Source organism: Schistosoma mansoni, chromosome W (assembly GCF_000237925.1).
Source record: "Schistosoma mansoni strain Puerto Rico chromosome W, complete genome".
In the NCBI taxonomy this organism is placed as follows: Eukaryota; Metazoa; Platyhelminthes; class Trematoda; order Strigeidida; family Schistosomatidae; genus Schistosoma; species Schistosoma mansoni.
The window spans coordinates 11,305,225-11,331,586 of NC_031502.1; the positions used below are offsets into that span (position 1 = coordinate 11,305,225).

The window sequence follows — 26,362 nt, forward strand, 5'->3', positions numbered from 1 at the left end:
ATGAGTATATGATATCTTTAAATATTGGCGGCAACACTTGATAATTAACATTCAGGTGGTTTCTTTTGAACACTTCAGTTTGAACTAGAATTTAGCCATTAGTGACTGAGTTTCAGCCACAGTATTTGTTTATATTTGAAGCTAGAGCACCATGGAAAACCTGGAAGCACTGGACGGCCATTTCGTCCCATTGTGGGACTCTTCAATCCAGAACCTACTAGTCTCGCACTTAACCGATAAACTACTGAGCCGGCATCCAACGGTCTTAATGTCTAACCTCAACGAATCCGCGAAATTGCGCAACCAACTTCCATTGTACTGAGGTAGATACCTGTCTCTACCTGATATGGATTAGCTCCACTGGTCACGACTTCTCACTAGAACTCCAGGAATTACATCATGGAGCCAGTCACTAGTGAGCATATGATCATTATCAGAAGAGGGTTCCGTGGAGATTTTAGTAATTTTTGTATAGACTGGTAGGTCCTGGGTTCGAATCCCGCGAGGTGGGATCGCGGATGCGCACTGCTGAAGAGTTCCACAACAGGACGAAACGGCCGTCCACTGCTTCCAGGTTTTCCATGGTGGTCTAGCTTCAATTGACTAATGATCTCAACTATATAAAATTACTAAAATCTCCACGAAACCCCCTTCCGATAAGGGATGTTTGTTTGGTTATTAATTGGAACTTCCGGGACATGTTTCAATTTTTCATGTTCTCTGGTTACACTAAATAAACAGAACCATCAAAGCCAATTCTGTCAAAGATAATGTTGTTTGCTCAGTTGCCCTTTCCATTAGTTTATTGCAAACGGATGTGATTCCCACTGTTTAAGACGATGATATTGCAACGATTAAAAGAGTTTTAAATTATAATTCCGGGTACCTTTTATTCTGGTCTTACCTTGACTTTAATAACTTTGGGTCGTGCACTCGGTGCGATCGTGGCTATTCACTTTTGAAGTTGTTATTCGTAATTACACTATTGTCTCAAACCATAAAATTCATTCAGCCGTCAACACACATTATCATAATGGTGACATTATTATCGTATGTGTTAACTAATAACCAGTACCTCAACAATCGATCGTGTCTTGTGTTCCACTGCTAGAAGGATCCTGCTCATGCTGTATAATGTAGTCAGTAGTCAATAAGCTATTTGATCAACGTTTTAAGTCTGCTGTTTGCTGACTTTGTAGCGTTTACTTGATTGTCATATTGATCGTCATCATTACTGTTGACCGATAAATTTTAGGATAATATTGGTGATTGTTTAGTGATGAAATAGTGAAAGTCATGTTAATAGAAATATGGTAGTTATCTTCTACGATTTGCTCTTATACTTTCGATGCTTCAATTTCAAGAGTTGTCTGTGGTTCTGTGGTCAAGTCAGTTTCAATAATTAGATTTCAAATCCAAATATCACTTTATCTGTCTTATTTAACACAATCTCTATTGCTTACACAATGAGTACCTGAGTTAGAGACTTGTAGCTAGTTCTCATATACAGAAGGATTGTCGTAATTCTAAAAGTAACAAGTTAAGCCAAGAAGACACCTAAAAATGAATCAAATACACTGAATAACTATCTTCAATTTATTATTATCATGATACTGTGATGTGACTTTGATTAATTTTGTCATATGGTCATTGTTGTTCCCTTTAATAATAAATATGTGTAAATCTCGCAATCTATAGAAATACTTTGAAGAATTTTATCAGTTACATTGTGAAGATATTATACCCGGTCCTACTTCCAGTGATGACATTTACTGTCGTTTCAAATATCGTAATGTTATGCCAAATGATTTTGGCTTAAGCACGGAAGAAATATTAAAAGCTGATCCTAAAGAATTGAATGCATGGGTATCATTAAAACGTATCACAGCTTATTTGTAAGTGTTGTTTATTGTTATTTGTATGAAATATTCTTAAAAATTCATTTTACTTATCCAGAAAATAAAATTGCTTAGTTCGAAAACAGGGAAAAATAATAATAATTGTGTAAATCCACTTCTTTCACGTACTTGTTACTTCAGGAGAATGAAAATGGTGTCGAACTGAGATTTCAGAAATGCATCAGCATCTGTAGCATCCAAAAACTGATTTTTCAGAATTGTTACTACTCTTCGATTACTCTATACACTACTTGAAATAAGTAGTTTATTTACAAAATGTTGTTAGTTTGTATCAGACATATAATATAATTAGAATTGGATTTTTTTTGTATTTATCTCGCACATCTCTATTCAAGCACAGTATTCTGGTTAAAGATTCTTGAGATTATATCTGTCGGTAAATGCTTTTCCAATTTGTATAACTGTTTAGACGCATATTACGTAGGATACTTTGTTAAACTACTCAATTTACTGAGATGTATACGTTATTCCTCATTAACTTAAGAGTTATTATCTTTTGAGAAATTCATTGTTGAAAATCCATAAATATGTTATTTGACTTTTTCCCTTTATATTATGCAATCTGTTTGATAGGTCACATGATGAAGAAATAAAAGACCAAGAACTATATAGTTCTAATTATCAAATGAAACGTAAAATGAGTGTTATAGGTTCATTAAATAATCCAAACGCTACTTGGTATCCTAATGAAAATCATGATATTGAAAGGTTAGCTAATTATTGTGTTTTTGTGTCTTTGACTATAAATTATTTTCTAACATTTCTCACTAGTATCATGGAACTCAATATCATCACGTAAATAATTTCAGCTTATTGAGGAGAGTTTAAAAAAATGAAATGTATAGAGAATCAGCCGTTTAGTAATAATTAATAACAATAAAAATAATCCTTTATATAGCCATCACTGTACACCACTTGATCTCATTTCTTTTCTCCGTCATGGAATATATTTGTTTTGTATTTACTGTATCAATGATATTATTGTTTCGCTATTCCAATAAAAGGAATGCTTTTCTAAGGCATAAATACTTAAATATGATAAATAATAATCCTTATTGAGTGATGCCAAACGAGTGGGCATTGAGTATCTTAATTGCCCTTAAAAATAACTGGATTATCTCTATTTATTAGTTCTTAGTTTGTCAATAGTGTTCACCCATTGTGGTGTGGGTTACTTATATCCACATAAGTAGTATATGGTGATGGTCAGGCATTGAATGTATTTTGGCAGAAGATTGATAAGGAAAGAATAGGAACGAAGCGGAATCGGTATGAAAGTGCATGAACAACGAGATCAGAGAAGATGGACGGATATTTGCAGAAGGAACAGTCAATATTACGACAATTGATTGCTATTTTGCAAATTAACTGTTTACTGTATGGTAATCAGATTTTAGTGAGATAGTCTGTAATTTGTGCCTAAATACATCAGATTGTCCCAACTAGTGTTCTTGTTCACTACACCATGAAATTGCCAAATCAAAACGAGGTTTGTTAAGCTTTACAGGTAACAAGATTTTGTTTACTAGGTACGTCGTTATCCATTATTCCACAATATTACTTGTAATATAAATGAATTAACTTGGAGTTTTGATATTTAGAAGTGTATATTAACAAGTTTCACGTGAAGATTGCTTGTTTATTGTGATTAAGTGTGTTTTCAAATTTTACAATAAAATGATGTCTAAGTTTTTGTTCACGAAGAAATTGGTGCTTACTATTTTGATTTGACTTTAATTACATTTCCATTGTATGGATTTATTATTATCATTATACAAACTCAGGATTGTTTTTATTATTATACGTTCGTTGTTATTGTATGTATATAGGAAAGTTTTTCAAAATTTATTTGTTTGAAATTAATTTGTATCACGAACAAATATTGATTTCACTACTATGTGAGACTATCGAGTTATACTTCCCTTTAGTCTTGTACTTCGAATTCAGGACTTCATACTTTTTGGGTGAATGAAACCGAATAATTATCATAATAAGTTTAAGGTAGGTGAATAGTGGTCGAAAAATGGAACATTCGACCTGCGAAGTCAGTCTAACTTAAAATGACAGCAGACGTTCATCTGTAACATAAGATTACGACCACGTTTTTTGGCCTTTGATACAAGCTACCTGAATAGGTTCCGCGACTAGTGGTTAAATATGTTGGACGTTAGGACTAGGAATTAGATTTAGGGTTTTTATCACGAACTGACATCAAATATAATGTCAAAACGCTGTTTAGCCAAATAGATGAATGGACTTCGCGCCAAAATCTGATTGGTTTGTTCATTGGTTTTACTCTCGCCAAATTCCTGATACCCATCTTAGTCGATCCTCAGATAAAATTCTCCAATCGGAATCCAGATTATAGTTTTCTACTCTAAGTTTACTTATTTAATTACAAACTAACTTCCTGTGCTTTGACCAATTACACTTTGACTGACAACAACTAACCCTGAGCACCCACAGTTTGTCCAAACTTCTATTAGGTCAGGATGTACTCCTTTCTGAGTTCGGGCAAGAGAACACAGTATCAGACAAGCCTTCTACCAGTTAGTGTAACTCTAACACTCATGAGTTTTCAAAAATGGATAGTCAGACCATAACTTCAAATAGAGAAATATAGTTTACACACGATCTATCTACAGATGACCGAGGATGGAATAAAAAGTGAATAGTTAGTTGGCAGTAATTAGGTAGTTGTAAAATGTATAGCACTGGTCTTTGAGTCTAACTGAAGCTTACAATACGGAGAGTATGGGAATTTTATAATTCTGTTACTCAGTAATTATACAATAGAAATACACATAGTGGTTGTAAAACAGTTCCAAAAGTTAGCACGTTCTCAGAATATTCGTTCCACCGTAACAATCCACTATTCCTTCATTCTTAGTACCTTTCGTAACTGTTAGTGCGAGGCCAAACTTTTGCATGTACTACTGCATAAATACTTTAAAACTGTTTCATTTGTAAATCAGAAAGGTTATTTACTAAAAGTCAGAATGATTCGTTGTAAGTGTCAAGTTGTATTCAGTAGAACAATAATAAAATGAATCGTGTGCTCACACAACGAATAAAAAAGATTGAGGATTATGGGCTACTCCATGTGTCTATATCAGTTTAATATTTAATTTGGCGGCCTTTAATGCCTTTTCGTTAATCTTCTTAGTGCGTTAGAGAAAGGGTTTTCTTGATGACTATGTTGAAGTTTGCCATATTTTCACATTCCGATACATATTTTTTGACGAAATTGTATTGGCAGCCGTTATTTTGTAATGTATTTTTTAGTATATCTGTTTCACCATCTACACTATTTTCAAAACATAATAGTCTGAATCTATGGCTGGAACATTCGACCAGATTTATTTCGTATTGAAAGGTGTTAAGCTATAAAAATAGGTATACTGACCAATCTATTTATCTGTTGTGATGGGTGGTGTCCGAAATCTGATACTGATAGATGACGTATTACGCGTCAACCCCTCCCTCAACTGACTACTTGGGCGAAAATACAAAAGTGGATGGGAATGTACATTGGGCTACCAAACAAACTGCACGAATACTCATTTTTATATATACAACCCTGAGCCTTAGGAAACCAATCAATTTCTTAGCCTATGAAACGCCCATGTTAATTATGGTTGCTATTGATTGACCTTCTTATTAGGCTACTTCTGATGAGCTCACCATACCAGTATCCTTTCTAAATGAATTCCTTTTTATGGAACTGTTTATCTTTCTAGAAAGGATAACATTAAGGAAAGCTATACTGTTATCATACCCTTCTTCGTTAGTGAATTTGATACCTGGGTAAATTTTGTTGATAGTTTTCAATAGCCGTTGTTTATTAATACTTTTGTCACGCATGGTTAGCTTGTCATCTATATATCGACAGTAATGACCTAGCTTTCCTCTACTGTGCCTAGAAAAATATTAGCGAACATAGGACCTAGGGGGGATCCCATTACTATCCCATATATTTGCCTATATCATTTGTTATTAAACGTGAAGTAGATATTCCTTGCTCATCTCAGCAGGAGCTCTTTCATTTTATTTACTGCAACTGGTATCGCTATTTTCTTGAGTTTGTTCACATATATAGTTAATAGTTTCTGTCCGTGGAATATTCGTGAGCAAAGATGTTACATCCAGCGATAAAATAGTTCTATCCTTTATCCTATCTTCATTTGCTTATACATAGTCAACTACATCTTTAACTCTGTACCTAACCAAGTATTGGTGTTGTGATTCTAATAATTTCACCAACCATTTTGCTGTTGAATGGTACGGTGATTTTGAGATATCTAGAATCGGGTCTCAAGGAACCACTGGTTGATGAAACTTATGTAAGTCATAAAGCAGAAGGGTATGTATTCCAGCATGTTTTAGTTCATCATATGTATACTGAGAAATATATTTCTGTTGTCTTAGTGTTTTAACCCTGTAGTTAGTTGATGTTCGATCTTTTTATTGAGGTTCTCACGTGATCCAAGTTTTTGGAGTTTGGTTTGATCATTTACCAGAGTATTCGCCTTATCTATATAATCAGTGTTGTTTAGAATTACGGCGCTTAATCCTCTATTAGATTTAGTGATCTTTTTCGTCGTTCGACCTAAAGTGGTGTAAACGGTGAATATAAGCTTGTAATTCATAAAACAAGAGGAAATATTCGTTCATTTTCCCTGAAGTTACTGATTAGTCCTTATTTGCGATTTCTTTTCTTGTGAATATTTAATATGAGAAGCTCTAATTCTTATATGGGGTCCAAAGAATGTGTAATCTTCAACCATTTATGACTTCCCTATTTCCATAATTTAAATAAAATCAATGGATTTCACATTCAGCCATTTTATTTGAACTCAGTTCTTGATATGAATTTACGGTAAAATACTATAGTACCTTATAATTTCTGTTTTTTATAACACTGTCATCTCAATGTTTCAAGTAGTCATTCTTGTAAGTTTCCATGTAATTTACCTTATGCAATAAAAGTGATAAAATTCTGTGATTTTATGAGGAATTTCATGGGCCATTAACGTAACATAATCCTTTTGTTTCTATTTACCAATATCGTTCAATAGTAGTGAACCATCGAAAAAGAAGCGGAGACGTCATAAAAAGAAAAAATCACTTCATTCAGAGGCGCAGGGAGTCAAACTCAGTGATAATGGCAATAATAATAGCAACGGTGTTAATCCAATAGAACAAAATGAGAAAGATACCGAAAATTCAGAAAAGCTGATGAAATTAGGGAAAAAGAAAAAGAAGTATGTTAAAGACACGAACAAACTAAACATAAAAGATATCTTTAAATCTCGTCTTCAAGCAGCTGGTATAACCTTGAAAGAATATCATCGTACAATGCGGCGAGAAAACAGTTGTAAATCTGAAAGCGTCAATAAATAGATTATCACTTGGTTTGCAAATGGTTATCTTCAACTTATTTAATTTTGTATTTCTTGGCCTTAAATGGGAATCTATGTATGCATCTTACTTCGTTGTTGCAAAGTCAAAACATTCTATAACTAATATACTTCGCAATAATATAGTCAGAAAAGTGGAGCAATAAGTGAATATAAACGAGAGCAAGGAGTTTGTGAATGTAATGTCGTTCCTACGATATCAGCTTTTAAATCATACCTGAGAATATTACTTGAATACTGAAGGTAGATCCTAGCAAAATCTTGTTGGCATAGAACGTTGGTGCAAGGATATTGAGACTTTTTTATTTTATTTATTCATCCAGGGAAGTCGGTTTTCATACTCAGAATGAATTAGACTCAACATTAAGTGATGGCAGTTCGTTAAAGGTAGATGTAGAGGTGATGAACCTAGTAGTGTCAAGAAAAATTCGTCTTTCTCAATGAATATATGCTTGCTTACAGTTGTGAACAGGTAGCTTGTGCCTTGTTAAGATCTGAATTTTAAGAACAGTCCATGTAATTAATAGATAATCAAATTACTTAAGGTCGGAGTGCACTTAGAAAACTTTTTTTGCAAGTGACCATAAGTAGTATGGGTTTTCGATTTTCCAAAACTGTGAGATTGAGTATTGTTTCTCAGCTTATAACATCGCCGATATCACTAGGAGTCATACTATAAGTTGATTCATAACTTCGATAACTGATCCTCACTTCATACTAGCTAAAGCATCTCTGTTTCAAAAGATTGTATCAATCCTATTAAGTTGGCGCATTTAAATCTAGCTGTTATAAACCCGGTTGACAGCCGTTAGATCGGTCATAATATTAAGGTTATTACGCCCTAAGGCGAGGAGTAGTGAAGCCTATAGCAACACCAAACATAACTTCTGTGTATCTGAGACACTCAGAGGTCCACCAATTCAAGACTGCAATTGAAGTAGAGTAGTTGATAGGTACACAGGCGGTCGTCCAGGTTTCCCTGCCCAATCTCCATTTATGTCTGGTGAGTCTCGGATTCTGCATATTATCAGAACAGGAAGTGAGGCCATGCATGACTATGTACTCTGGAGATCAACCATGAGGAACTGAATCGGACCATACAGTCGGGATGATTCGGAAACCTCTTTGTTTTATGAAAATTGTCTGCGCATTCTGACGAGGAAAAGTAATATTTTCTGGTTGTCAAGTCCTCTAGGGTTTGATGTCTCAAATTAGTTTGCAATGGGCAGCTAAAAGGATAATATGAATTTCACCAAACTTGTCCGTCCATAAGAAGTTTTCAATACGATGAACTTCCGCGTCTATTAAATAACAGTGGAAATAAAGGCCGTTTTTGTAAGACTGCCCTTCCTTGAACATTCTTTGTGGCTGAGCACTTCAGTAGAACTGTTGAGAATTTTCGTAATGCCAACAAGATTTTCTGTACAGGAACGCTAAAAAGAGACACTTCGTGCCTATAAATAAATGCATTAGGATGGACGGTTAAAACTAAGCAAGTTTAGACTTATACATTCTCGTGACTTGAACTAGTGGACACGACATGTTATACGTACACTGACTGTGATCTCGCTAGGTAATAATTATTTTGCACTTAAGGCTTTATATTATGGTTCGGAGAAAGACGAGCGTTCAACGGTATTGTTGCTGTCCTACTACGTCGGTTAGTGATTCGATTAATGTTTATAGTTTGTAAACGTCTTTACTTTCTATTACCATATGTTACGAACAATACTATACTGCCGTTCTAAGAACAAGTAGTTTGAAGCTATCAGATAAATATTGAAAAACTGGTCTGTACGTTAAAACACTTGACATTCTTATGCTACGTTTTCCTGTTCCGTTTATTTAATCGCCTCACTTTAAGTATGGTAATAAATACCATTGCAACACATGTCAATAAATTAACTAGGAAAACCAAAATTAAAGAAAATTTCTTGTTGAAACTTACAAAATATAAGTAGCGTCGACTCTTTTTATAGTTGGAACATCGACGTCCTTATAGAATACAATCAGTAGAACAGGAATTCGTTCATTCAACAACTACAATTAGTTGACTCATTTATATAATATTGGCACGATATCAATTGCTACTGCCTAAAAAACCGTAATAAGAATGTCTTTATTTTTTCATTTGACATTCCTGTAGACTCTGGATCTCAATAATGGACTCCAGATCCCACACGAAAGGGCATAAAGCAGTCTTTTGAAACTGCTATCCAGTGAAAATCTGTTAAAATCCATGGAGACGATAGTCCGAAATTCACTATGCAGTCATTGAGGACATAAAGTTTGAAACATATAAAAGGCACTATCATTCATAAATTGAGCTCTTATTTCCAAAGTCTTACCGTAGGCATGGGATCAGATTATTTGTAACCTCAGAACGGATATGTGTCTAATTATTTGTGAACTTGATCAGAATAAGAGAATCCTAACATCAGTTTTTTTTTAAACTTACGACCTCATACGTTTTCGATCGGAATTAGTGAACTTCCTCTCTCTTGATGTGCATCTGAGTTAAAGGAGTTGTTCCGTTATATGTGATTGTATGGATATTGCATAGTTATTAGGCACATCCTTCTGTGTTCCTCTGAAAGCATTTAAGCACTACCTAAAATTGACATCTGTTCGTCAGACTACTGGTCATTTTCATTTTTTTCAGCGACTCATATGTGTCACGTAGAGACGAAGCCTGTTCCTCAATCTGAACCATGTTGTTGACATACGCGTAGCGGCCACAGCTTATAACTAGTGCCTCCTTATCTTTATTTTATAACAGCTATAAAGTTATTAGGTAGTTTTGTGGCTAAAATCTATTGAATGCTTAGTTGATAAGCCTTTATGGACGCTTTACCGTAAAATTTTCTTGATTCGTTTGGGTGGTTTTTTTGGTGACGCCACTGAGGTAGTTCACTATGTCGGTCAATAATGTATATGTTTCGTGCCGAAAAGGTAACCCTCGTTCCACTGTTAGAGGTAACCATACTAGTAGAGAGTATTCCTTTATTTAGCTCATGGGACAGTCAAATTGGAGAGGAGGCTACCTATTCAAACATACAAAGCTTTTCAAGATTCAATATAAGAAAATAAGAAATATAATGCCCATACAAGCTAAGGAAGTGAATGAATACCTGAGTTCTGTTGTTTGAGCATATACTTGATTGTTTGGGGTCAACCCTCAACTAATTAACCTCGATTGTTACGGACGATCCGTGTAAAATGATTTGTGACCTATTCAAATTAGACGGGAACAGTGTGAGCAACCAGCCAATATCGAAGTTCCACGTTCTAGTAAATACCTAACGTAGATTACCCTTTCGTTGTATCCAGGTACTATGGCGACTTTGATGACCGTGCAACACAAATGACGTTAGTCCAGAAATATATTGGTAAGAGTGGGTGCTAGGAACAGAGTGTGGCCGTTTCTGCATAACCCAGTCTATAACTTGCAATCAACTAATGTGCGTTGGCGATGATAAATGAACTGCATGATGTCTAATGACCCGAATGCCAGATAATTTTGCTAGAGCTCAGTGACATTTCTTTGGCTCAACAACTCTATGTGAACTGTTGTTATTTATTTTTGATCACGCCTTTAAAAATACCATTTTAGTCCTGTCTCAGACATAAATTAATTATAACCTCACTAATAAAAACTTGACAACAGCTGTACTCTAAATGAAACTGAAAAACATGATTTGCTTGATAATAGATGAGGTAATAATACCTATAATAATCGCCCTCAGTAGCTAAGTAGGAAAAGTAAACGTAACAGATTATTTCGAATGAATCTTATGAAGGCGTCGCTACTAGTAAGCAGTTCTATATTTCAGTGAATCTAGCCGCGAAATTCTGCACTTATATTGAGCTAGCTTAAATCATCACACATTTAAGTGTAATTTCGTACCAATAGGTAACAGCGGTCCGTTAGCACAAACAAGGCTTTAGGCGATATGATATTTCATGTTTATTTCCCTCCTTATGCTATAATGCTGCACAGTTTGCGAGTTTAGAGTTTCCAGAACAGCTTAATTGTGTTCTTTTTGTAGTTAAGGTACTTTCTTCATTTCCTTTTCCCAGTACAGATAGTGGTTTGTCAGGTGCAATGACAGCAGGAAGACACCTTAGTTCAACATGATGTGTTATACACATTCTTCTCTCTAACAAATCGTGTGATCCCGAAGGAGGGAGTATTAGATGGACAGAATATCAAAATACAAAGAAAGTAGACGAGACTGTATTCACTCTCTTTATATATATATCTCAGTACTGCTCGTAGTAATGAGCCAGTATGAAAGTAAATACGAAACTATCACAACCATAAATTGTGACGTAACCAATGATTTGAAGTAAGAGAAATTTGACAAGATTGCTGCATTTCCTATCAAAGTATATCAATATGACCTGGTAAATTTTCGTTTGATTTTATTCATGTAAATTTGTGTCCAATAATTAGTTTTCGGAAGCGTTGTTTTACCTTATCGCTTGAAACAGTTTGATTTCGAGGCAGATACTCAAACGTTTCATAAGTTTCTGTTGCTTACGAAAATGGTGAGTAGATATGATGGGTTTTATTTTTTTGTTATAGAAAGAAGAAAGAAAAGATTTACTGTATGGAATACTTGTGGTCATAGGTGCATTTTGTCTTCACTTCAGTTGTGGACACTTCTATACCATTTGTAAGTTTAAGATTAACATCACTATTTCTTTGTTAGCAAACATGACAACATATATAATGTCGTACATAGCAGCGAGAGTTGACAAAAATATCAGTGATAGCTCAGCTGTGTGGTTATCTGCACTTGGTCTTGGATGTCAGGGTCTGTCTATGCCAATAGGCGGGTTTATGGGAAGGAAATTCGGACCTAAGTCAACAATGATTGCGACTTTGATTCTGGGAAGGTAATATATCCACATTATCAACACTACCTTGTTTAATGCCACTTTATGCGAAGTATATTTTTGTGTTTTTGTTATGCTATTGGTATTATCAGAGCACGTTTTGATTAACACAAATTTACCTCTAAAAGATAACCTAGAGTTAGTAAGAAATTGATTTTTATATCAAAAGGTTTGCGTCAAAAATTTTCTTAAGGTGCCAAAGTATGTTCTCTGAATGTTTTCAATTTCAATGCAGAATGTTGTATAGTTCTCATTTTTCATTGAATGTGACAGTTGCCTTTTTATAGCTTATACATATCTGATGAGCCGGAATCTTGAAGAGACAAAAATCCGAAGGCCGTTAAAATTCCTAAAATTTCTGTCTAACAAAATCAGATAGACAGTCGTTTTCGTGAGGTGGCCCGCTTGAATATCTGGGATATCCGTTTCTGTCATCTAAATATTTGAACATGATCTTTGCTTTTATTTTGTTTTCACACTTCATTATGTCTGATAATCGCATAACTTATACCTGCGCGTTTGTGAGAATTCAATTCATGTGACTGTAGCTCCCTTACGTCACCAGGTCACCAAAATGTAGGTGATTTTCCTACTCGTTTGGATACTCATTTAGACTTCGTTTTCATTGATGATGTGGGTACATATGTGGCTCTTAAACGTGCTCCATTGTCCAGCTCGGATTACTGTATAACTCGTGTCCTACTTGAAGTATATGGAAAACATAAAAGGAGTACACTATTACTTCAGACCAGGAAAGTCAAATATAAAAATCACTCAGAAAAAAGTATTCATAATCTAAAGAACATTATTCCAGTCACTTAATTCATCCCAATGTTCAGGAGCTGATGAAATTCCAAACCTCATTTTAAAAAAATGTGCTGACATTCTACGCCATCCATTCACGAGTATCTTTAACAGATCCTTCACAACTAACCTCTTACCAAAAATGTGGAGAAAGATAAAGATAACCTAAGACAGTATATGTCGATAAGAATGTTAAATTTAGACCCATAGCAATAACTTCACCTTCAAAACAATGGAAAAATTATTGATACTCCCACTTCAACCTTCACTCAAATAGCACATTGATCCGCATTAGTTTGCTCACAAGCACAAAAGAAGCATCTTAAATGCTGTTGTTATTCTGCATCATAATATAGTGTTCAGCTTGGAGAAAAGTGTGAAGAATGTTCGATGCTCTTTTCTGGACTATACGTCTGCTTTTGATTCTATCCCAAGACAACATTTACTTGACAAGTTATTCAGCGTAACACTGACAACTGGATAACCAGTTGGCCATGTTCCCATCTCTCTGGAAGAGAGCAGTACACTGTGTTTGAAGGAAAGTGTTCAACGTCTCTACTGTCTTATGAGGGTGTGCCACAAGGATCCGTTCTTTCACCTCTTCTTTGCTCCTTTTTTCTGTATGATCTGCCATCTTCCACAGAAAACACTTTTGTGAAATATGCGGAAGACCTGACTGTATATATGGCGATTTCTACCTCTTTACATCCCATACAAATGAATGAGTTTTTGTCTCGTATTGAATGGTGGTCTGTTGTTAGTGGTCTCATACTTAATCCACATAAATGTCAAGCTGTTAACTCTAGCCTGAGATATGTACAGCACTTATACACTATTTCGGGATCCCATTATGCTTGTGCCATTGGAGAGTCTTTGATAAACACAGTGTCGAATGTCAATTATCTTGTAGTAACTTTTTCCTCTGATCACTCTTGGTCTTCTCATGTTTTACTGTTATCGGAAAAGTTTTACCGTTTGACTTACCACATGAAGAGTTTGCATGCTTTTTGGATTACTCGCCATCTACTCTTACAATTTGTCAATTCCTACCTATTACTTATCATTCTCTACTGTTCTCCATTATTCTTTCCCGAGCGTTTGAGAAAGAACTTTGCTGTATTGTGGAGGGTGCTGAAAGTATTAACAAGGTGTTTGGTAAATTCTTTGAAGTCATTAATAATACTGTTGTGGATAGACATTCAAAGTCTCGCAAACTTCTGGCAGGTGTTATCTTATCAGATACTAACCATCTACTTCATTCATATCTTTTCCCTTGTATGTCTTCTGGTAGAACGAGACGTCAATACGTTAGAATCCATGCACTCAAGAAAAGGTATAAAAGTTCTATAATACCTTATCTAGCAAATATACAGTGTGACGAACAGGTTGTTCAAGTTAATGCAGTGAATAACCTCTATTCTTAAGCATGTATTAAATTTGATAAGTTGTGCAAACTCAGGTTTTCTTTACACATTTTTTCATTTTCTATTTCTTGGTAAAAAAGTTGTTGAAATACCTCGTGCTGAGAACTCTATATTGTACCAAAATATAATGTTGAATAAGGTCAATAATAATAGTTCCAGTGCTAGGAAACATCTGTCAGATCTCCATAAATAATTTTATCTATGGACGTTCCAATCCTAATCTCAACTACTCGGTAGGTCGATAATATATTTTATTATGTTGTGCCTCCTCTAGGCAATAAAGCTGTCTATTTTTGTATGCAGCCGTTCTTATCAGATGGTAATAACGTCCCGATGAAATCGTTGGCTCAACTTTTAGTTCCAGACTATAAGTTGCTAATTAGTCATTCAGTTAGTCGTACGCAACGTAGAACCTGGCACATGTTTACACCAGTTCAAGTAACCACACTCAATTGGCAGAGTGAGTTCTCCAGACAAATCTTGGAGTGATAACAGTAGTAATAACCGATCAAACTTCCAGAAAGTTATTTTTGGCTTAGATTTGGAGAGTATTCGTATCTATTTTGTTGTGACATTGCTTTTTATTCCATCATTGTCTATTCTAAAATTTTATAATATTATTTAAGCTGTTATAAGGTGTATTTGTTGAAACACACCAAAAATCTACTGCATATCAATTATGGCTCTCATATTTTTGTTGTTTGTTTAGTGGAAGCATTCTATTAACATATATTGTTGTACAAAAGACGTTTGTTGGTGTAGTTTTTACTGTTGGGATAATGTTTGGGCTTTCAATGGGAATTGGTTATTCCGTCGCAATAGCTTGTGCAGTCTCTGTAAGCGTAAATGTTTTGATGGATCCTAAATATTAGGCTCTTATTTTGTTTTGAATCTATGTCGTTCATTATCTAATGTCAATATAATGCTTTCTTTCAGCATAAAATGTGCTTAGCTCATTATTTTATATACAGCTAAATAATAAAGTAACCAGTTGACATTTCATAACTTTGGTCTGGGATTCGCATTACGGATATGTCTCTATGAATATTTGATTTATTGTCGCTCTGTCTATAGAGCACTATTTGATTTTTCATTTATACAGACCTAATATAAGAGTTTGGGTTTGAGGAAATACTGTAACTTCTTAGAATTTGTTAGCCATCTAAAATGCTTATCTCTTCCTGCTAATTTAGGTTCTGATAAACAAACCGAATGACTACAACAGCAATTCACGGGAATAAATACTTGAATTGTAATCAAATTAAGCAATTATAATTGAAATCAGTGCCCAGTTACATTTCTAAAGCTCAAAATTCTCAATATTAAAAACATCTTAAATAACTTGTTTTTGGCGTTCATCAGTACAGTTTTATTCAAAACATTTATATAGGTGATTATCTAATTAGTTAGTGTATGATCCCGTCTTTTGTAAATATTTTGTACTGCTTTTGAAATAGTCTTTCAGATTAGTTATACGTATCTAGATATCCTTTTACATCATTTCTACTTATATAAACATGAAACACTACAAGCCGTAGAAATCTCCTTTTGAAAAGCAAACTTTGTACCAGTGTTTGTTTAGAACTTTTCCAGATAGTATAACAAGTCTCAAGAATCTGAAGCTACTATAAGTTCTACAAATTTCAATGATCAAATTTCATAACTGACTGAAAAAGGATTCCTTATTTTGTGTCCACATCCTTTAAATCCTAAATGCATATCCAAAAATAGCAAAGAATATTTATTTGTAATTATTATTTGAAAATTGAACGACATTTTATTTATATTTTTTAAATGACCCTAATTATTTTGATTACTAAGCTTGGTTACATTTCACTCACAATTATGGTAACAAATTTTTGAAAAATGAACAAGTTTGTGCAGAAAAGTTAGCTTAATGTGTTTAAAAACACGAAGTTCAATGATGGGATCTCTTTTCAAAGAATTTATTGTCAAGTTATTATTGTTCACATTTCCTCACGGAATTAGTACTTTAACGATACATTTTCATATATATACGATTGTACAGCTTGACAGTAAATTCGTTGAAAAGAGATCCCTTCGCTGAACTTCGTGTCCTTAATTTTAATGTTTAAATGGGAATTATATGCCAATTAATGTGTTTAGTTTGAAGGCTACAGTGACCTGAAGTTTATGTTTAAACAAATTTGTCATTATAAAACAACTTATTTGTAGGTCTATGTCTCTTTAAAGCATAAAATGTTGTGTATACTCAATGCCGATCCCAAAGTATTAAGTTAAGCTCTACATTCTACTTAGTTTGTTTTGAAAGCGGAAGCACCAAGGTTACAATTTAATTCTAATCACCATAATGTATAGTTTTGTAATTTTCCAGTATATTCATGTTTATCATCAAAACACTTTTTATGATTTTTCTTATCTTTAGTGGTTTCCTGGTAGAAGAGGATTAATTGTTGGTATAATTGTTGGAGGATTTGGATTGGGCTCCCTAATTTTTACACCAATCCAAACTGCATATATTAACCCATCTAACTTAAGGGTTGACAGTCAAACAAGGTAAAAAAAAAATGCTAATACTTAACATTTTGAAGGAAAGCAACCACTATTTTTTAACTGTAGCAACTTATAGTTTTTATTTAGTATATTCTAGTCTTTGTTCTTATAATATTTAAGTTTTTTCAGAAATTTATAGGCCAAAATAATGTTTAATCAGCAATTAACGCACCTATGTTAGTAATCTAGTCTACTCACTTCATTAGGCAAACTGATATTTTATGAATAAACAATTGTTTTGGATTTGTAATCGTTCAAAGCCTAATTGCCTATTGTCTCTCCTTCGTAATTTAGAAAAAGCTTTTTAAATGTAACGATATTTACCATTTCATTTGAGCTTGTCGTTTTCCCGGCGGATACCATTTCAGTAAAACCATGAGTATTATTTTATACAATGAAAAACTCTCCAAAACCTTTTAATTTTCTGTGCAACAGCGAACGTGATTTTTTCATTTTACTTTTTTCAAATAACTTCTGATTATCTGAAAGTGTTTCGTTGCTCTGAAAAATACTTTGCTTGAAAACGAGTCTTATATAACTAGATAACTGACGTTAATATAGTGAAAAGTAAATAAAACGTCGAAACTAGTAAATTTTCAACTGTTTCTACGTCAAGTAAGTAGGGGAAAACCATAGAACGTTTACATTTTAATTGCCAAAACTCCGATTGTTAACTAGTAAACATGTTGAGGTATCATAAACTACTGGGTAAGAATATACAGTCATTTTTAACCACGCTGCACTATACATTTCATTGTATTAATAAATTCACTGTGGAAGTGTTATCAAAGCCAAAATGTTTCAGATTCGGCGATCATTTATGAATGTGAGCGAGTGTTTATTTTTCTACAAAGCACTCTATTATTGTATTGGCACAAATAAAATTTTCATTTTGTGTAGTTTCCTGCAGCTGTCAAGCGGGCTAATAGGACTACTATAAAGTCACATTCCCCATTCCCACAAGCAGGCTAGAAACACGTTTTAACTTCACTTTGTCACCCATATTTACAGCCTTCTTTCAAAGGGCTAAACTAATCCTGAGCACTTTGCTATTACATCGTAAAATACGTTTGAATAATTAGACCTTTTAGTTGCCGAGATATATTTTGAAAGAAAGAGTACTTAACTATTTATTTATTACTAGTGCTCATCTAAGAGAAATTGTTAAATTATAATTTTCACCTTACTAGGCGTTTCACCGATCCAGAGCTTCTTGATAGAGTCCCTAATGTTTTCTTGGTGATGGGTTCAATATTGGCAGCGTTGCAGTTAGTGGCATGCATACTTGTCCGTATGAAACCAATCTCAAAAGAAGTAAGCTTTTTGATTGATTTGCAGAAAAGAGCAACCGAATTATTATGCTTATAAATACACTTTTGAAATGAAAATTGTAATTGGACAATGTATTATAAAAAAGATACTCGAAGAAGCATATTCATTTACTGATTATACGTAGTTTATTGTGTACGGTCACTTTTTTACGTAAGCTATTTTAAACTTGTATTCACAACTTAACATAAGTAATTGTATCGTTCTTTTAAATCCTTTAAACATTTGTAGTAGCCATTTTCTGATGCATCACAATCCAAGGTAGTCTAAGCCTGTTGAAATATGCTACATTCCCTGAACTATACATTTAATTTCAGTGTATTAAGTAAATTCGGAACAGTGATTTTATGGTATCAAACTACATGGCCATAGACATTTTACGTTTTCATTTTATTTACAATAATTGATGAAACTGATGTGAACTGGTTAAGCTTATCATGTCAGGGCAAGTAAAGAGTTTAGGCTGTACACTTTTGCGACTTTCCGAACTGAAGAAAACAACCATCAAGTGTTACTAATCCCTCAATATATGCTTAGTTAGGCTTGATGCTGAATGTAAGAATATTCAGCTTCCGAATGCAAGCAATAAATTGCACCTTTTCATTGGTTCTTTAGGAATGATGGACATTATTTGCGTAAAATCTTGAAGAATACTGGTGCTGAAAACATGTAATCAGTTTCCAGTGAACAAAATTTTCTTGTCTGCGAAACCTGGAGTGAACAATACCAACTCTCTGCCCTTATGTCTAATCCTGGTAATTCAGTTAAGGGATATTTTGATTTCTTAGAGTAATAAACTTACAGGAGAGAAGAGTCTCTAGGTAAATCTTCGGAATAGGAGGTCAAAAGTTGGATGTAAAACTCATAGCCCACTTCATTATACAGTAAATAATATTGTTGAAGATACTCCATTATTTTACTCGTGTAGAATTACCTTTCTATCATGGTATCAGGTCAAAGTTATGGAAAAGTTAATTATCAGAGTTAATTCTGTCAACGTTCACAATATATTGTATCTTAAAAATACATTTCAATATTAACAGAGCATATTACAATACATATACAGAGAGAAAATACGTGGTTAGAATGAACTAGAAGGTTTACTAGATCTTGAAGACGATATCTTGAGGTAAAAACGTTCCTGTCTAATTTACGAACTTGTACACAAATTCTTAAATAGGTACATTTCCGTTGTGTATGTTTGAGCGCTAACACGATCGTTAACTACATCTTTGTTTCTTTATATCTTGAAGTTTTAACCTCTATTGTAAGAAGTATTTGAGAGTTGTGGAGACATTTACGCTTTACGACCTTGGATACTTATTTCTAGTGTTATTTTTGTAAACAGACCATTCAACCTCAAGTAAATTATTCGACACATAACCTGAGAAAATCACTAAACAATGGATCTTTGTTAACCACTAGCAATTCTTTCACGTATTTAATGGACTTTGTTCTAAGTTGTCTACTAACTGAACTGAGACTTCGTCACTTCATTATACCAAAAGTGGAGCTTCTACTGGAAAACGGAAAACCGCGAAGTGGGATATTAATTACTTGATTGCATGCCCACTGTCACAAATCCTGTAAAACGGAATACTTGTCACTACGTTTTTCATCAGAGCTACTGTTTCGATAAATTAACTCGAATTCTGTGGAGTAATTACTGAGATTGGTTCAATGCTTGCCCATATTTCCAGAAATTGTTCAAGACGATAGTTATTGATTACAAACAAACAAGGGTTTCTTGAAAATGTCATAGATATAAAGTAATTTTGTGTGAAGGTTCATGGTTAAAATGAGTGATTATTTAGGACTGTTAAGGGATTACCGTCAACTTTGAATAGTATGTTGTGTTTGATTATAACAGTGATAAGCTAATAATCTTATATATTTTAGTTCATTATAATACAAAATGTCTTTAAATAATAATGACTCTTCAGAAGAGAGTTGGTAATTTTTAACCATTAACTCAATATTAAACACTACAAAGAAAAAACGTTAAAGTCAGTCTATTTCTTCCGAAAATTCGGGGATCGATGCCTAACCCAACACATTTTATGTAGTGTTCATAATGATCATATATGAACATGTCCAGATCCACAAAAATAAATACATTATATTAAATACATCAGTAAATAGATGGTAATAATGTTAGTGATTTAACAGTCACTTCATTCACAACTCTGTTTCCATATAGACGTCTTTTAATATCAAATGCTCCTAAAGTCCATGTTAAATATGGAGTAAGGTAGTTAAGATAATGATGGATAAATGTTTTGTCACATTTTAAACTTCTCGCCTCGTGAATACATGTAATATCGATCGGAAAATACGTTTAATGAAATAAGGGTGGTGTATTTGTTGTTCTATGAAAGTTGTAAATTTTTACGCGACACCAATGAATAGATTCTCTAGTATATCTAAAAAAGTAGCAATTCATGGGCAATCCGTCACATAAGTCTGATAAATTACGTTTACATATGTATGAGATGATTGTTGTTCTTTAAGGAAAAAGCTATGTACCATTTCAGCTTTATTTAAATGATTTCAGATACATATTTTCTAAAATATTGTTTACTTGATAATGATCCCGGTTTATGCATATTTCATAAAATAAACTTTCATAACCAATAGGTTATACATCGTATCATATACATAACATTCATGCATATAGATAGAATAATCCCCGTGGCTTAGGGTGCTAACGTTAAATAGTCATCTAACAATTTACGGTATTTTTTATTGATTTAGGAAGATGAGGAAGAAAATGAAGAAGAAGGATTAGAAAGTGCAAAAATTCAAACTAGTCCATCTACAGATTCAAAAAAGAAGAAACTAGTAGATGGTGATTCACAAGTAAGATTGTCACTGACAAATTGAATGAATGCCAAATAAGTTAACCCTTTGCCTTCAATAAATTTATTTTTTAATGATATGTATAAACGAGTGTATTATGGTATGTTTGGTGTTATCAACTGAAATAATTCGTGATATATATCACACGTACATAGTTACATCTTTAAGAGGAAAGGTGCGTAATGTTATTACGTAATGTTATTATTACTGTGGATGCGCACTGCTGAAGAGTCCCACAATAGGACGAAGCGGCCGTCCAGTGCTTCCAGGATTTCCATGATGGTCTAGCTTCAATTGACTCATGATCTCAACTATAAAATTAAACCGAAATTACCAATAAGATTAAATATATCACGCTTATATCATGCTTAAAATATTTTATTGATCAAAGTGAATAATGACTACAGTTCTAGATGAAAATATTCTACTTTATATTATATATATATATATATATATATATATATATTACTTACTCCTGTTATTCCCAGTGGAGCATAGGTCGCCAAAGCATCATCGTAAGAAATGGATCTCTATGGAAACCCTGGACAAGATTCAGAAAAGGAAGAATAAGAAAATAGCAATTAACAACTGTCAAACACGAGCAGAGAAAGTCAAGGCACAAGCAGACTATGCAGAAGCAAACAAGCAAGTGAAAAAGAGCATTAAAGCCGACAAGCAGAAACATGTGGATGAGCTAACAACGACGTTGGAAAAAGCTGCAAAAAAAGGGAATATGAAACAACTATAGGACACAACGAAGAAACTATCAGGGAGATATAATAAACCAGAGAGACCACTCAAGGACAAAGAAGGAAAGACAAACACGGAGATTCAAGAACAGAAGAAAAGATGGATGAAATACTTCGAGGAACTGCTAAATAGACCAGCCCCATTGAATCCACCAGACATCGAAGCAGCATCTACAGACCTTCCTATGTCTGTCATTCTACCAACGATCGAAGAAATCAAGATGACCACCAGACAAATCAAGAATGGGAAAGCGGGCAGGACCTGACAATATACCAGCTGAAGTACTGAATTCAGACATTGAAGTAACTGCAAACATGCTTCACTTTATATTCATGAAGATTTGGGAGGAAAAACAAGTGCAAACAGAGTGGAACGAAGGATACCTCATCAAGATTCAAAAGAAAGGAGATCTGAGCAAATTTGAGAACTACAGAGGCATCACATTGTTGTTAGTACCAGGAAACGTTTTCAACAGAGTGTTGCTGAACCGGATGAAAGACTCAGTAGACGCCCAACTTCGAGTACAACAGACTGGATTCCGTAAGGATCGGTCGTGCACAGACCGAATCGCGACACTACGGATCATCGTTGAACAATGAATTGAATGGAACTCGTCACCATACGTCAACTTCATCGACTATGAGAAGGCATTTTACAATGTGGACAGGAGAACATTACGAAAACTTCTTCGACACTATGGAGTTCCTCAGAAGATTGTCAACATTATCCAGAGCTCTTACGTCGGACTACAATGCAAGGTGGTGCATGGAGGACAGCTGACAGATGCATTTCCAGTAAGGACCGGAGTCAGACAAGGCTGTCTACTCTCCCTCTTCCTCTTTCTTCTGGTGATTGACTGGATTATGAAAACCTCAACATCTGACGGGAAGCACGGAATACAATGGACATCTCAAAATCAATTAGACGATTTGGACTCTGCAGATAGCCTAGTCCTCCTATCTCATACACACGAACAAATACAGACAAAGACGACTAATGTAGCAGCAGCCTCTGCATCGATAGGCCTCAACATACACAAACGAAAAAACGAGATTCTCAAATATAACACGGAGAACACAAACCCAGTCACACTTGATGGAGAAACTCTGGAAGATATAGAAACATTCACGTAACTGGAAAGCATCATTGATGAACAAGGAGGATCTGATGCAGATTTAAAGGCGATGATTGGCAAACCAAGGACCGCATTCCTACAATTGAAGAACATCTGGAACTCAAAACAACTTTCAACTAATTTCAAAGTGAGAATCTTCAATACGAATGTCAAGAAAGTCCTACTGTACGGAGCTGAAACGTGTAGAACTACTACAACCATCGTCAAGAAGATACAAGTATTTATAAACAATTGTCTACGCAAAATACTCAACATTCACTGGCCGGATACTATCAGCAACAGCCTTCTGTGGGAGAAGACAAACCAGCTTGCAGCTGAAGAGGAAATTAGGAAAAGACGTTGGAAGTGGATAGGACATGCATTGAGGAGATCACCGAACTGCATCACGAGGCAAGCCCTAACTTGGAATGGTGAAGGGAAGCGGAAAAGTGGAAGGCCAAATAATACATTACGCCGGGAAATAGAAGCAGATATGAAAAGGATGAATGTTAACTGGAAAGAAGTGGAAAGGATTGTTTGGGACAGGGTTGGATGGAGAATACTGGTGTACGGCCTATGCTGCTTCACGAGAGGTCACAGGCGTAAGTATATATATATATATATATATATATATATATATATATATATATATATATATATATATAAAGTCTAATCTTTGCTTGATGTAATTTTATTATATTATAAATAGATCAAATTCCTTAATCTGACAATCATGATCGTAATATAGACTCTTTGTATGTTTGGTTGAAAAATCAACCTTATGTTATTGAGAAGACAAGAATGACAAATGTCAACTTATACTATAAAAATTGTCTGAACTCTTGAATAATGGAGTTCATTAATCATTTAATGTCACTACAAGCTCTTTATATGCCAAAAAAATGAAACGTTTCATAATCACACCAGTCTAGTCAAAATATGGGATTTATTGAATTATCTAAACGCTACATTGACATCATTCTTTAAAACTAGAGTCATTTTAATCTCGATGTTTTTGAAAAGCGTTCAACTTTAAAACGTTTAGAAAAATACTTACGCATTGTTAACCAGTTCACTTTGGTTTTCTGAGTTTCGTCGTTAAAATGAACTTGCTTTATAACAACTCACCATTTACTTACTCGCTAGTAAATCCAACAAATTCATGACCATTGAACTGTTTGTTCATGTTTTCTCAGTTTTTATTTACTAACCAGATTATCTGACAACATTTCATTGTTAAAATTTATTGTTTTTGATATAATTCTTCTAAGAATTCAAAATTACACGGATCCTAAAAATATGTAGATAAGTGTTTATTGTTTTTCCCTGTATTCCTGTGTTTTTCTTGTGTAATGACAGGTAAACACCGGTTGTTTTCTCATTAATTACAGCGTAACACTGTGGTGGAAGTAAACGTCCAATCTGGAAAGCTATTACGTCATATTGACTACTACCTTTTATTTTTTATGATGCTTCTTAACTGTTTTCCAATATCTGTTCTTACAAGTTCATTAAAGGTGAGTGGTTGATTATCTGAAACTGTACATTAAACCACAACTCAACAAGAAATTATTTTGTAACATCCATTACGGACTAAGTTTAGCTAGACTAGCATCGGAGATTAAGGAGCACTAGTTTATTATTTCGTAGTAATATAAAACTCATCAGCAATTCACACCCACGACTTTATGAATAGAACCTGAGAGCTTTAGGGCTAATGGATGAGGCGTCATTTTCAGATCAGTGAGTTGACATCTAAGCCTCTATGTTAAAAAGATAATAAACATTATTATTTAGGTGTGGAAGTATACCAAATATGCTAGTGTTGATGTGAATTTTTAAAATAATAATTGAGCTAAGTTTAACTATTTTAATTTCACTTGCTTTACTCTCTTGATTAAATTTAGATCTTTGGACAAACGCATATAAGTGACGATAGGTTTTTGTCAACTGTAACAGCTGTTACTTCTCTTTTCAACTGTGGTGGACGTGTAGCCTGGGGTGCTATTGTGGATCATTTTTCTTTCAAGGTGATTTTCAACTCCATTACTTATCCGTATGAAAACAACTTTTGATGGCTATTATTCTTAATTAGCATCCAAAGCGATAAAATTACGTTTAATAACTTTATATCTTGTTAACAATCCTTTCATGATGTTAAACATGTATTTCTAGCAAATAAAAGAAAAAGTAAATGATGAGGAGCGTAATTTGCTGTTACTTAGGAAATAGTTTATTCTTTTCTGATAATTAATAAATTCACTCTAAGTATATACTCCATAAATTTGGTAAAAATTTAGATTTTACGCGTATGACATACGCATTGATTAGTTACACTTGATTGTAAGGAATATCTGTATATCCAAGCAAAATTTAATGAGAAAGTAAATACAACTACATCGAACACTTAGGTACAGATTAGTCTTTTCATAGCTATGATATATTTCCGAAAAATGATCCTGAAATATATGGTGTTATGTAAGTCTGTTTGCTGATCCATCGATGCCAGCTGAATAATCACTTACATTTGATGGGGTTTATATATGTTGATGGCTTTAAGATCGTCGTTACCACAAGCAAATACTGAATAAATTACTGTGATTAGAAATAAAATGATTTTTAAATGTGAACGGGCTAAAAAACTACTTATTTATACTAAAAAAAAATTCTATTGGAACTATCTCAATTCTGTTGATTTGTAAATTTCAGATACCAATCTGCATACAACTGTGTTTATGGGGTGTATTACTATTTACGTTTCCTGTTATTGCATATACAACTGGAATCGTAATAAAAATCTTATATGTTATATGGGCATGTGCCTTATTTTTCTTCTTGTCTGGTGTTTTTTCCATGATGCCAGCAGCAACAGGGTCTATATTTGGTCCAATAAATTTGGCTGTCAACTATGGAATGGTTTATCTCGGATTTGTAAGTTTGATTAACTGATAGTTAACCTACTTAATAATCATTAAGTTAAAATACCACACCTTTTGTTTTTAACTATTTGTAAAGACATTTCATCATGTTAGTCAACCTTGAATTGTAAAACTAAACAGTAATACTATTAAGTTTTGCTGATACATCATGGCATAATATTTCTAAGGATATGTGTAATTTAGAACAGTGTGTATGTTAGCAGTGTTTGTAAAGTGGTTTTACAAAAAAGTGAATAACATTGGTATTGTACCCAATAAACTGCACTGGTTAATATTAAATTGCTAACCAAACATAAAGTTGGGAACACCCAAGATGAATGTTCAAATACATTGATAGAAAGTTTTTCTAAGAATTAAGATTGGTGAA

The 26,362-nt window shown here is 33.9% G+C and overlaps 3 protein-coding genes across 3 annotated transcripts in view; all 3 read left to right on the forward strand.

The window, feature by feature from the left end:
• The window catches only part of Smp_133510 (putative aldehyde dehydrogenase), a gene marked incomplete at its 5' end in the record, with an annotated part of 46,385 nt that extends 39,046 nt beyond the window's left edge, over window positions 1-7,339 (forward strand). The window contains 3 exons of the mRNA XM_018788532.1: window positions 1,699-1,895; window positions 2,493-2,627; window positions 6,998-7,339. Coding sequence (XP_018654065.1) covers window positions 1,699-1,895; window positions 2,493-2,627; window positions 6,998-7,322 — 657 coding nt within the window. The 3' untranslated portion in view covers window positions 7,323-7,339. The remainder of the gene's footprint in view (window positions 1-1,698; window positions 1,896-2,492; window positions 2,628-6,997) is intronic.
• Window positions 7,340-12,074: 4,735 nt separating this feature from the next.
• Smp_020840 (hypothetical protein) lies at window positions 12,075-12,245 on the forward strand (the record flags this gene model as incomplete). Its single annotated transcript, XM_018788533.1, has 1 exon — window positions 12,075-12,245. One exon carries the CDS (start codon window positions 12,075-12,077, stop codon window positions 12,243-12,245), a length of 171 nt encoding a protein of 56 aa, XP_018654066.1.
• Window positions 12,246-15,248: 3,003 nt separating this feature from the next.
• Smp_135020 (putative oxalate:formate antiporter) lies at window positions 15,249-26,005 on the forward strand (the record flags this gene model as incomplete). Its single annotated transcript, XM_018788534.1, has 7 exons — window positions 15,249-15,305; window positions 16,877-17,007; window positions 18,195-18,318; window positions 21,088-21,192; window positions 24,448-24,573; window positions 24,964-25,086; window positions 25,766-26,005. 7 exons carry the CDS (start codon window positions 15,249-15,251, stop codon window positions 26,003-26,005), a joined length of 906 nt encoding a protein of 301 aa, XP_018654067.1.
• Window positions 26,006-26,362: the final 357 nt, after the last annotated feature.